The 13,289-nt window shown below is 32.8% G+C and overlaps 1 protein-coding gene across 15 annotated transcripts in view; it reads right to left on the bottom strand.

Annotated features, from left to right (window-relative positions):
- Nucleotides 1-4,519: 4,519 nt before the first annotated feature.
- LOC101244063 (peptide chain release factor 1-like, mitochondrial) overlaps nucleotides 4,520-13,289 on the bottom strand; it is a 31,454-nt gene continuing 22,684 nt past the window's right edge. For 13 of the 15 annotated variants that reach the window (XM_069294808.1, XM_069294812.1, XM_069294809.1 and 10 more), the window contains 3 exon segments: nucleotides 8,744-8,902; nucleotides 5,212-5,307; nucleotides 4,520-5,129 (listed from right to left, as the gene is read on the bottom strand). In XM_069294808.1, coding sequence (XP_069150909.1) covers nucleotides 4,938-5,129; nucleotides 5,212-5,307; nucleotides 8,744-8,902 — 447 coding nt within the window. In that variant the 3' untranslated portion in view covers nucleotides 4,520-4,937. 15 annotated transcript variants of the gene reach the window in all.

Raw genomic sequence — 13,289 nt, 5'->3', positions numbered from 1 at the left:
TGCTGATAGTATTAATATTAATTATTATTATTTTTATTATTGGGAAAATAAATATGTACCCCTCAACCTATGCTCGAAATTCTAGAGACACACTGATATTACTCCCCTTGAACTTATTTTATATATAATTTTCTACCCCTTTTCGGCCTACGTGGCACTAACTTGAAAAAAATGTCAACACGCGATGGGCCCACAAGAATGTATCACGTAGACCGAAAAGGGGTACAAAATTATTTTAAAAATAAGTTCAGGTGTTAATAGGACCTTAGTATAGTGTATGTGTGTTTCTGAGATTTCGGGCATAGGTTGAGGGGGTACTTGTGCATTTTTCCTTATTTTTTTTATTTTGTTGGCAAATGTCAATTATAATGGAAAGGAAGAAATGTGGTATATACAAAAACATCATAGAATTATATACATGTGTCCTAACATAAAGGATGTATGTCGCAACATATGCCACAGAAAGAAGATATGTGGTAACATATGTCACATAAAAAAGATATGTGGTAACATATAGCACAGAAAGGAGATATGTGGCGACATTACATTGTCACCAATTGTTCATTTTTGCTGACTAATATAATAGTATTGATTATTATTCTTTTTATTTTGTTGGAACAAATGTCAATTGTGATGGAAAGGAAGAAATTTGGTGTATGTGGCAACATATGTAACCTCTGTTGTAAAAAACACTACATAATTATAAGCATATGTCCCAACAGAAAGGACATAGGTGGCAACATATTGTCACACATTGAATCGTCAAAATTCAAAACAGAAATTAAAAATGTCTAAAACAATCGTCACTTTATTTTTTTCTCTCTCTCTCCTCTATAAAAGGTCGTTTCGTTTCATATTTAATTTATTCTTACTAATTTCGATTTTCTTTTCTCTTCTTTCCATTCTCTCGTTCCATTGTTCTTTTACAGATCAATTTTTTGCAAATATTCTACAACATCATTATTAATATGTTGCCATTGTCTTATACAATAAAGTGTTGTTGTCCTAATAATTTCTAATTTATCATTTATATCTTCTAAGGTAAAATTTAATTGGGGTTTTGAAATACTTACTAATATTACATCAAAACTTTTTGGTGGTTTTATCACTTAATGTTTGTAGGATGGTTGGGTTGTTATTCCTTTTGAAATATTATCTATTTTAAAAAATACATTTTATGATATATATGTTGTCACATATAACATGTTTGTTGCAATTTTTCCAACAAAACGTGCGTATGTTGCCACATATGACGTTTCAAGAATGCGTTAATCGATAGATTGAACGATTTAGGAATGAAAAATTTTAAAATTAGATCAAATTTTAGTACATTTCACAAAAATTAAGCAATAAAAATATGCTATAACACTTGAAACAACGATTTAGAAAGGTGTTATATACCTATCATATAGAGTTACGTGGTCATTGTATGATAGATTAGTGGTATGATAATCTTTGTAAAAATAATTGATAGAATTGATGAAGATTGTTGTATTATACCCTAATTTTGTACTTAGACATGTTGTAGGACTATATATTAGTGTTACATGTTGAATTAGGTGAAAATTTAACTGAATTGACTATAAAAAGCACATTTTAGGATGTACATATATTGCAACATATGACATTTTTGTTGCAATTTTTCTAACAGAACGTGCATATGTTGCCACATACGTCACTTAATGGATGGACTAAACGATAAATTAAGCGATTTAGGAATGAAAAAATATCAAATTTGATCAAATTTTAGTACTTTGGACCATAATTAAGTAATAAAAATAAGTTATAACACTTGGAACAACGATTTACAAGGATGTTATATAACTATCATATTGAGTTACTTCGTCATTGTATGATGAACTAATGGTATGATAGACTTTGTAAAAATAATTGATAGAGTTGATGAAGGTTGTTGTATTAGAGCATAATTTTATACTTAGACATGTTGTAGGACCATATATTAGTGCTTCATGTTGAATTAAGTGACAATTTAATTGAATTAACCCCCAAAAGATCATTTTAGGATATGCATATGTTGCCACATATGAGGTGTTTGTTGTAAATTTTTTAATAAAACGTGCATATGTTGTCACATATGTCACTTCAAGGATTACTTAATCGATAAATTGAGTGATTTAGGAATGAAAAAATGCCGAATTGGACCAAATTTTAGTACTTTGTATTATAGTTAAGCAATAAAAATATGCAGTAATATTTGAAACAATAATTTACAAGGGTGTTATATAACTATCATATCGAGTTATTTGGTCATTGTATGATGAACTAGTGATATGATATTCTTTGCAAAAATAATTGATAGAATTGATGAAGGTTGTTGCATTAGACCATAATTTTATACTTAGACATTATAGGACTATATATTATTGTTACATGTTGAATTAAGTGACAATTTAATTGAATTAACCCGAGAAGACCATTTTAGAATTTACATATGTTGCCACATTTGACATGTTTGTTGTAATTTTTCCAATAGAACATGCATATGTTGTCACATATGTTACTTCAAGGATGACTTAATCGATAAATTGAGTGATTTATGAATGGAAAAATATCACATTGGACTAAATTTTAGTACTTTGAATCATTATTAAGCAATAAAAATATGCTATAATACTTGAAACAATGATTAACAAATTGTTATATAATTGTCATATGGACTTACTTGGTCATTGTATGATGAACTAGTGGTATAATAGTCTGTAAAAATAATTGATAGAACTGATGGATCTTGTTGTATTAGATCATAATTTTGTACTTAGACATGTTGTAAGACTATATATTAGTGTTACATATTAAATTAGGTGACAATTTGATTGAATTAACTCCCAAAGATCATTGTATGATATACATATATTGCAACATATGACATTTTTGTTGCAATTTTTCCAACAAAACATGTATAATGTCACTTCAAGGATGGGATAATAGATTAATCAGCGATTTAGCAATGAAAAATGTCAATTCTTTTAGATGAAATATTTTATAAAGAATAAATTCAAAAATCAATACAAAACACAAAAAAATCACTTTTCCCCATGAGTTTGCAAGAAATGTATATACTGTCACACATGAAAATTTAATTAATATAGAAATTTAATTACTTCATCTATTTCTAAATCACAACTATACAATTCACCACGAAGGTGATAGAATTAATGAACAATGCAACAAATTGATCTATCTCCTAATAAATGAGGTTCTGACCCCCTTTCAAATAAAATCATCATACAAAATATTTCTTTCGACGGTCATTCCTAACGACACTCTGTTTCTTACCATTGATTCAAATCCAAGAGCAAAAGTTGAAACTCCAAAATTAAGAATATTTCTCTAAGAAATCAAAATTCATATAATGTTAGAAACTAAAATTCTATTAAAAAAAATCTCTAAAATCTAATACATGTTCTTCCTTTAGAAAACTTATAGTTTCCCAAAAATTGGCCCAAAATTCACTGTGTGACCACTTCGGAGACGCTATTCGGGCTCGCTAAAAATATTCTGTGGATCTCGTCTACTCTTTAGCTCGTCGTTCTCTTGCTTCGAGCTTTAGGCTTTTGAACCTCAATCGGCAAACTTGTTTGAGTTTGTCTTTCATATTCGGCGAATCACTTAGTATCACCTTTGATGTTTCTTCAGATTTTTTCCATGTCATGTCACCTTCGTCGATGATCATTTAGTTCGCCCATCAAATCGTTAAGTTTTTATATTCTTCATTAGTTCGCTGATCAACCTTAAATATTTTCAATTGTGAGCACTGTTACTTTAGGCGAGGTCAGGCCATTCTGGTGATCCACCCTTCTAGTTAGGCGAATGTTATTGATTAAAAAAAATAGTGTTTGAAGAACGAAAGAAAAAATTACATCGCCTTGAATGGAAAGAATCGTTATACATTACAACTATTAATATATTTTGTGAAATTGACACCTACAAAAACATGAAAGAAGCTAATGGTTCATAATTTAGAGAATGAATTTAAGGTCATTGAGGAAAATAGAAATCCTTTAGTATATGTTAGGCATTGATAATATGGAAACTTTAGAAATCATTCAACTTTTTTCAATTAATATATATGTTAGACATTGATAATATGGAACCTTCTTTTTTTTTTCAACAATGATATAATTCAACTTTTTAAACGATTAAAAATATTTTTAAATTTTTTTTGACGAAATGAACTTTTAACAGTATTTTATGGATAACGATTTAATTCCATATCCACATTATATTCAAATATTAAAAACAAATAATCTTAATCATCCAATATTCAGATCCAGAAATAATGTCCTAATATTTAGATAATCTTAATCATCCAATATTCAGATCCAGAAATAATGTCCTAATATTTAGATGTATATTTAGATCTGGACATCTAGATCTTAATGCACATCTTAATATTCAAATATTTTTTTGAATTCAAACGTCTTAATCATAATTCATCATCATCATCATCATCATATTATTATTATTATTATTATTATTAAATCAGAAGGGTCGGATATGCTAATAATATTTTTAATCTTCAAATCATATGTATTTGAGGACAATATTTTCCTGACAAACCAAATACTGAAAAATACATCTAGTTCATGAAAATGACTTGTATCCCAACCAAATCCACTACAAAAAACTTAAATGAGTGTCAAACCAACCCCACTCTGAATGTAGTAGCAATTTCAGATGTTTCCGGTCTCGCAAGGAAAAGAAAGAAAAGGAGCTGCCGAGTCGTACATTATTTTCAGCTTTCCCTAACCTAAAACGTATTAACTTCTTCCGTCCATTCTAATGTATTTAAAGGTTTAAAAACTGCTGCTCTTATAACAGCTTCAACCACAATGGAAACAACAATTTATCACTGCACAATCCCTCCACCAAAGGAAGATAAATAAAGGGTAACTAGCCACTGTTGTAAGCTAACATTACGTGGAGCTGAATGATGCAATCGCGTCCATTTCCTGCCGCAATAGGAGAGCATCAATAAAAGCATCCAAATCTTCTCCCTGGAGAACATCATCTATGGAATGAGTTGTGATGCCAACACGGTGATCAGTAACCCGTCCTTGAGGGAAATTATAGGTGCGGATCCGCTCTGATCTGTCCCCACTCCCAATCTACTCAACATGTGTAAATATTATAGTATTAATATTCCAAAAAGGAAACAGAAGAAATATTCTTTATGTCACTAAATTCTACCTGCTCCAGTCGAAGTTTCGATCTACTTGACTGATTGCTGAGTCGCTCTATTTCATATAGTTTTGCACATAATATTTTTAGTGCTTTGGCCTTGTTCTGAACAAAATTCCAAGATGAAAGAAGCAAATGAGTGGGCTAAGAGATTTTCAAAAGAAAAAGAACATCAAAGCAACCAGAGGCTAACAAGCTATCATGCCAGAATGGGTCCTAAACGAAAAATCAGCAATGATGCCAAGGAACACATACCAAAATGAACTAAATGAGCAAGCAGTAGGTTCAACATATAAAACTAAGAACATTATAAGAATACTAAAAGAGGCACACATCCTCAAAATTTGTTAACTCCTTCAAACTGCTTAATATGTTACTCAGGGAAACCAAGACAATTGAGGAACCATGTTACAGCTTTATGTATTTCTGCAAATTCATCTCAAATAACTAGCAAACTGTTACATGAGCTCAGGTTTTAATAGATCAAGGTAACTGCCAACAGCAAGAAAGATGTAATTTCGCATACAAAGCATACCAGATAGACAAGTTCCTAAACAGTTAGTAGTTGGATGGTGTGATAATTTTAACACTTAGGGGTCGTTTGGTAGCTGATTTTGGAGGTGAGTTATGCTGGCTTTAAATCTTACATGCCAGATCAAGCGGGCGGCATGCAGTAGAGCATGCCCTATCTTAGAGTGCTTCATGCTGCCCGCTATTGGGTCTAACTAAAAAATCCTGCATAAGTAATACCATGCTTGGTGCTATTATCTTAGAGTGCTTCATGCTGCCCGCTATTGGGTCTAAGTGAGAAATCATGCATAAGTAATATCATGCTTGGTGCTAGGTTAGGAGGTAAGTTATTAATGGGTAAATTAATATGATGTTTGGTTTGCAATTTAGAAAACTCGCATAACTAATACATGTACAAGTTACGAGGGAATTTGTGTTACTTTAAGCTGGATAGGTGAAATAAATAATATTCTCTCTGTTTCACAAAGAATGACCTGGTTTGACTTGGCACGCAGTTTAAGAGTATAAAGAAGACTTTTGAATCTTGTGGTCCTAAATTAAAGTTAGGTCAAATGTACAAAATTGTCCTTTGATCTTGTGGCTTCAAACATGTAATGTGAAAAACTGAAATTAAAATGTTATTAAAAAAGAAAAAAAGAGGTCATTCTTTTTTTAAACAGACTAAAAAGGAAAGGAGGTCATTCTTTTTTAAACGGAGGGAGTACATGTATAACTAATACACAAATTCATAAATAACTAAATCCTACATATCTAATACTTGCATAAAATCATACATATATTCCATCATAACGAATACTTACATAACTCTACCAGCTATCAAATGAAATTATTGGCTAGGAGGTGATTTATTCATGTACTAAACTTTGGATAACTTGCACCATGTTTGGTAGCATTTTTTGCTATGTATAAAATTCAATACACTAAATACATGTTAATTATCAATTTAGAATCCACATAGCTAATACATATATTAGTTATGAAGGAAATTATGTATTATTTTATGCAGATAGAAACTCTGGTTAATAAAAAAATTATTACTAATACATGCAAAATTCTAATGAGAGTTTGATTAGACAGCATGTTCCTCCTTTATTGATTCCTAATATTCTTCAGACTGTATTCAAATATAATGAAGGAAAAGAAGACACTGCCATATGGTTACCAGATGAAACTGGTAAATTCACTATTTCTTCAGCTTGGGAGGTTATTAGAAAGAAAAGAAGTCATGATCCTATTAATAATATTATTTGGCATAAACACATTCCCTTTAAAATATCTTTCTTTATTTGGAGAGCTTTAAAGGGCAAATTACCTACTAATGAGACATTGCAGAGTTTGGGTAGGGATATAGTTGATTGTTACTGTTGTTATAACAAAGGCAAGGATGATATAAATCATATATTGCTTACTGGCAACTTTGCTAATTATATATGGAAAAAGCATGCATCTTCAGTTGGAGCAGTTCATGTTAATACAAATATGAGAAGCCAGCTATTATATTGGAGGAATCTGCAAACAAACAATGAGGTACACAAATTACTTATTCATACTTTACCTAACATTATTTGTTGGAATTTATGGAAAAATAGGTGTGCTGTCAAATATGGAGGGAAGCAATCTAGCATACACAGAGTTCAAAATGGTATTTTCAAAGATACAATGCAGATTATTAAATTGGAGTATCCTAACATACCATGGCAGTATAGTTGGGGCAATTTGATCAATTATATAGATCAATGTCAACAACAATATAAAATCATTATGGTAAGCTGGATCAAACCAACACTAGGCAGATACAAACTCAATACAGATGGTAGTTGTTTACAAAAAACTGGTAAGATTGGAGGTGGTGGAATCCTAAGGGATCATCAAGGTAGTATAATTTTTGCATTTGCTTCACCTTTTGGTTTTGGTACTAACAATATTGCAGAACTAAAAGCAGCAGTATATGGGCTTGAGTGGTGTGAACAACATGGTTACAAAGACATTGTATTGGAGGTTGATTCAGAATTGCTGTCAAAATGGATTAGCAACACAATCCAAATTCCTTGGAGATGCCAGCAACATGTACAACACATTCAACAAATAACCAAGAAATTACAGCACTTTCAATGCCAACACATATACAGAGAAGCAAACAACACAGCAGATTTGCTAGCCAAATGGAGTCACAACATCGAAATTCCTCAACATTTCTACACCAAAAGACAATTAAAAGGAACAATTAGAGGAAGCTACATATTGGAGAAGATGGGCATTCAAAACTTTAGAAGAAGGAAAGTAAAGAGAATCAAACACCCTCCTTAAACAATCTGTTTAATTTTTCAGAGGATTGGAAAAGAAAATGTATATCAAACCTTTTCATTGACCATTATAGTTAATAGAATAGGTTTATCTTTTTTATCACTCTTGTAAAGGGAGAGTCTCCCTAGTTTATGCTTTCTTAGAAAATGTAGAGGAGTCCTCTATAGGTACTATTTTTCTTTAGATGTGCATCATTTTGTATAAGGTTGAATTGACTAATCATTAGGATAAGTCAATTACATAACTACCAAATCATAGAAGGTAAGGTCTATGTCCCCCTTCTTGTAATTTTTGATTTTATGAAATGTTAAGGCCTGGGGGTGATGCTAAGCCCCTGACCCACCTCAAGGGTCATTCAACTAAGAATGTTTGATAATGAGTGAGCCTCATGAGAAATTAGGTTTATAATTATTCATCTATTCAACTGTGCTGTCAAAGGTCGGCGAAGAAGTAACAGTAGTACAAAACATAGTACAAGAAGAAAGTCATAAAAAACAAAATAAACTAATGTGATTTGCACATAACATATCAACAAGATGAACAGAGAAAAGCAGAAGGAAATTAGAAGTATAATTTACCATAGATTGTCATGACGTTTAGTCAAAACAATGCACAGAACACATAAAAATTGCTGCTCAGAATTATGCTAAGACTTTGAACAAATCACATGGCCAAGGGAAAACTGCCAAAAGGTTGCACACTTTACCATATGCTGGGAGCGTTGATCTTGTATGGAAACAGTTATTCCTGATGGCACGTGAGTGATTCTAACAGCACTGTTTGTGGTGTTTGCATGCTGACCTCCTGATCCCCCTGATCTGTAAGTGTCCATTTTCAAATCTTCATTCCTTAACTTCAAATCCAGCTGACGAAGATTCAAAGATTAACAAAGCAATAAGCAGTCAGGTAACATCACTGTCAACCTTAAATGATCAACTAAAAACTAAAAAGAAACTTGTGGATATATCTAATCCAAAAACACTTGAACATGCGCCATGCGCCTGTTCTCTACCCCTTCCCCCTCTCCCTACTTTCCTTCTTCTAAGGTGCGTCAAACATGACAGATGAAATTTAAATAATACAGCATAAAGTACGTCTTTTATTTACTTTTGTAAGGGTGGCATAGAGTATGTCTTTTGTTTTTATGAGGGATGCATTAAGTATGTCATTTTATATTCATAAAGTATGTTTTAAAGGCTCAATGTGATGACCTCCCATGTCATCATGCCACTTAGGCACCACATGGCATAAAATTGTCCATGTGGAAGCTTACATGATAAGCATTTATGGGAAATCTAAAGCCGTGGAGAGTGTTAGGGAAGACTCTAAAATATCTAGGAAGAATTCTTGAAGTGTAACACCTCGAATTTGGAAAAGAAGGAAAATTGTAGTTTTTGGGTTGGTGTCTGCATTTAAGAGTCTCATCTACAGACCATAGAAGCTTCTACGGGCCGTATATGGCAACCCTAGGTAGTGGGAAAATATTTTTAAAAAAAGACAAGTCTCAATACCCTTTTACGGTTTACCAGGACGAGTCGTAAATAGGTCTCATAGGTGAGTCTCAGACTTGGTGAAATCTTGATAGTCAATGTTGGATTTTACGGATGACATGTACGGACCGTAGGAAGACCTACAAACCGTACATGGGATCCATCAAAGGTGGATGAATTTTAAGGCCCCGGTAACCTATCTATGGTTCACCAATACGATCTGTAGGTACACAAATCGTAGGTAAGGTTTGACAATTATTTTTAAAGGGCTTTTGGTTCTTCTCCTAATTGTTTTAACCCAATACTATTGTCATTTTACCTTCTACCCTAGGCCCTATATAAACATTTTAAGCCCCTAATTTACCCATTTGAACTCATTCTCCTAAATTCCCAAAACTTGACTGAATTCATCCTCTTAAATTTTCTCAAGTCTAAGGAAGAAAGAAGAGCTAGAGTTCATTCAAGTCTCCAAATTCACCATTTTTCTTGGGCTTAAAGAATCAACGTTTGATAGTATTCACCAATGGAGTCCTTTCCTTCATAGGGTTCTTAAATTCTCCAATTTAGCAAAGCTGGATTACCCAATCAAAGTTAGGGTTTTAGTCAATGTTCATGGGAAGTTTCAATCTTGAACAAATTGACTATTTTCTATCTATTTATGTATGAATTGAGGTAATTACAGGAGCAATGACGTCATTCCTTCCGGCAACCACTGGAATATTACATAATGATCTAAAGAGGGTCATAGAGTTTAATTCATATGAACTCATGCATGCCCCATGAACTTTAGACTATGAGCATGTGATTAAGTTTATGAACTATGAATTATGAATTTATGAAGATAGGCATGTTCTTTCTATGGAATTGATATGAATGATTTGAATTGCTTTGAGATAAATTGTTCTTGTGAAAGGTTATTCTCACAAGAAGGTTTCAAAGGGTTGAAAGATTTTCTCAACTAAAGTTGAATCTTGATTTAGGAGACTCTAAATGGACTCTAGCATGGATCAACTACTTGATTGTCTTTCCATGGATAATAGATGAAATGAATAATGACTACTTTGTGGGATTTATGCCTAGCACCAAGTGGCCTATTGGTAATTACCCATGTCCCATAACAATGTGTCACCATATGTTTATCTTAGATAGACATTAGCCAGTGGATCCAGTTTAGCTCAAGTTTATGATTCTTACCTTGGCAAGTAAGGACATCTCTTTTTGGTGTGGGATAGACACTGAATTCCATGTTATAGCTCACATGGTCTACGTCGGGTAATGGCAAACTTCCCACAATAACGAATTGAGGTTACTTTCTAAAATATTTCAAATGTGTTTAAAGATGCTTAGCTTGCATTGACCATGATTATTACATATATTCTAACATGATTTTTCATGATTTAGCTTGGTCATTGCATGTCATGTAAAGTCATTTTTAGCATGATTTCAAAACTCTTATGCATTGTTATCATACTTAGTACATTCCATGTTTAATACATACTTGTGCTTACATTATTTCACTATGTAAGGTCTGATGTTCCTATCTACGCACTTGTGGCTAGACATCCCTTAAGAGCTTCGATTGAAGATTGGTGAGTCTTCATGTTTTGAGGCACCGAGACACTTTTATTGCTTTATGTCATTATCATTTCAGACTTGTATCTAATGCATGGGTTACATCCTAATCACTTTCCTTATGATGTATTAGATGACTTTGAGACTTATGTTAGACTTCCGGCTTTGTCAAACTCTTTATGATATAAGAAGTCTTTTGAGTTCTTTAATTCTATTATTTTGTATGGTGTATGTTAAGTGGCTTGTGTAGGGCTTCTCGGGGTCCTATATTACATGTTACGCCTATGGTATACGTCTGGTCTAGATAGAAAGGCTTTAAAATATTCTAGACATGTAGAGAACTTTAGAAAAAGGGTTTATTTGTAAATATGTAGGGACTTGTGTAAGTTATTATTTGCATATTAGCCCCTAAGTGAGTAGTATAAAGAGGCATTTAGTAGTTGTAAAGGCCTCATATGTTTTCTTTTGTCATCACTTGATCATTATTACTATTGTTATGTGCTTATTATGTGTGTAGTTTGTCAAATCTGGTAGGCATGTTTGGAGCAAATACAGACTTGTTACGGAACTCCAAAGACTGAGTGAGTAGAAGCCCACAAGAATTATCAAGATCGCATCAAAGAGTCATTGAGCTAAAGGACTAAGAAAAATGAAGAAATAATTGAGGAACATAGCAATTGGCCGTACACAAAGCGGCCACATATCTGGCTCGCAGAGCGTACAGCCAAAAATGTGACGGGGTCAAATTATTTTGGCTGAAGGTTATTTTCTTCAAGAGATTAAAGATGTGCAGTATAAATAGCATATTCACTAAATATTTAAAGGGTTACACAGTTTTTGAGAGGCAAGAACAAGGAGAAGAGTCCATAACTAGGGATTCAACATAGAGTATCATTTTTTTCTATTCTTTTATTTGTTCGTTATGCAAATCTATGTTCTTAAACTCCATTATGAGTAGCTAGATTATTTTCTAGGATGACTTATGGAACTCGTTGTGGATGAACTAGCGATTATGTTCTACTATGATCAAGTAGTTTTACTTTATATTTATTTGTTCAACTATATTTTATTGAAGGCCCTCAATTAACAGTGTCGTGGTATTTTACTGTTCTTGAGAGAGACGGTGAGATTGGGTTTTAAGTTGAACAACACCACTTCAAGGCATTTAGAGATTAATGGCCGGGATTTAAAAATGGAAGTTAGAGATAACAAAACTTTGGTGCAATCAATGTGAACAGAGTAATCAGTTAGCTAGAGCTCATTCGAGAGTATAGCGATATGAAATCACTATTATATGTTGATAAACAATTGTACTGACTAAAAGTTCATGGTCGACAGAGAATAACTCGACAAGATTATAGTCGGCATATTATGAGTTTACTTACATTGCTTATTTGTTTGATTATTTCTACTTATTTTAGTTCGTATTTAAGTCATAACAAAAAGAAATAAAAGAAAAAACCTTTAGAAATTGATTATTAAAATTTCTTAGTGATACAGAAGAAAGCTTTGATAGTTCTCTGTGGAATCGACTCTAGTCACAAAGAAAGCCGGATTATATTCGCAACAGCCACTTATCCTTGTAAGGACGAGTTTTGAGAGTGATCAGGTATTCATTTGTAAAATGATCAAGCAAAAATCAAAGTTATCTACAACACAATACTTCCTAGCAATCTCTTGTGTTTTCTCTACCATTCTCTTAGTGATTCCTAGTGTCTTGGGTTGACTTGGCAATACAAGATCGTGAGCAAATGGTGCAAGATCGTGAGCAAGTTGTCAAGTGCCGCAGGTGTGCTTAGTAGAAGATTAAGGACGTGACATCAAGCCGTGGAAAGTTCTAGCCAGGGGTTAACAAGACATGCATCTGTTGTATGCTAAAACACACCCTGCACGTATATTTTTGTGTAAATAGATATCTTATAACACAAACACACACTGTGAGTGCATGAATATGCTATCACTCATGAGGACATGCTCAGTATCCTCCTAAGATTTTTAACCCACCAATCCCACCCTAGTGTTTCCCATGCTTATGCGAACGCTAAGATTAATAATATCGCAAAGAATCATTTCCTTTTAATAGATAAAAGTGCTGAAGAGCCTTGATTTGATGCACGGTAAGCATCTAAAGTCCAGTATCTTGGAGCCTTGAGCACACAGCTCTCTTGATAAGCTTTTAAAATTGTATTT

Source organism: Solanum lycopersicum, chromosome 3 (genome assembly GCF_036512215.1).
Source record: "Solanum lycopersicum chromosome 3, SLM_r2.1".
Taxonomy (NCBI): Eukaryota; Viridiplantae; Streptophyta; class Magnoliopsida; order Solanales; family Solanaceae; genus Solanum; species Solanum lycopersicum.
The sequence above is the reverse complement of the archived record's forward strand: the minus strand, read 5'-3'. Positions and strand labels throughout refer to the sequence as shown.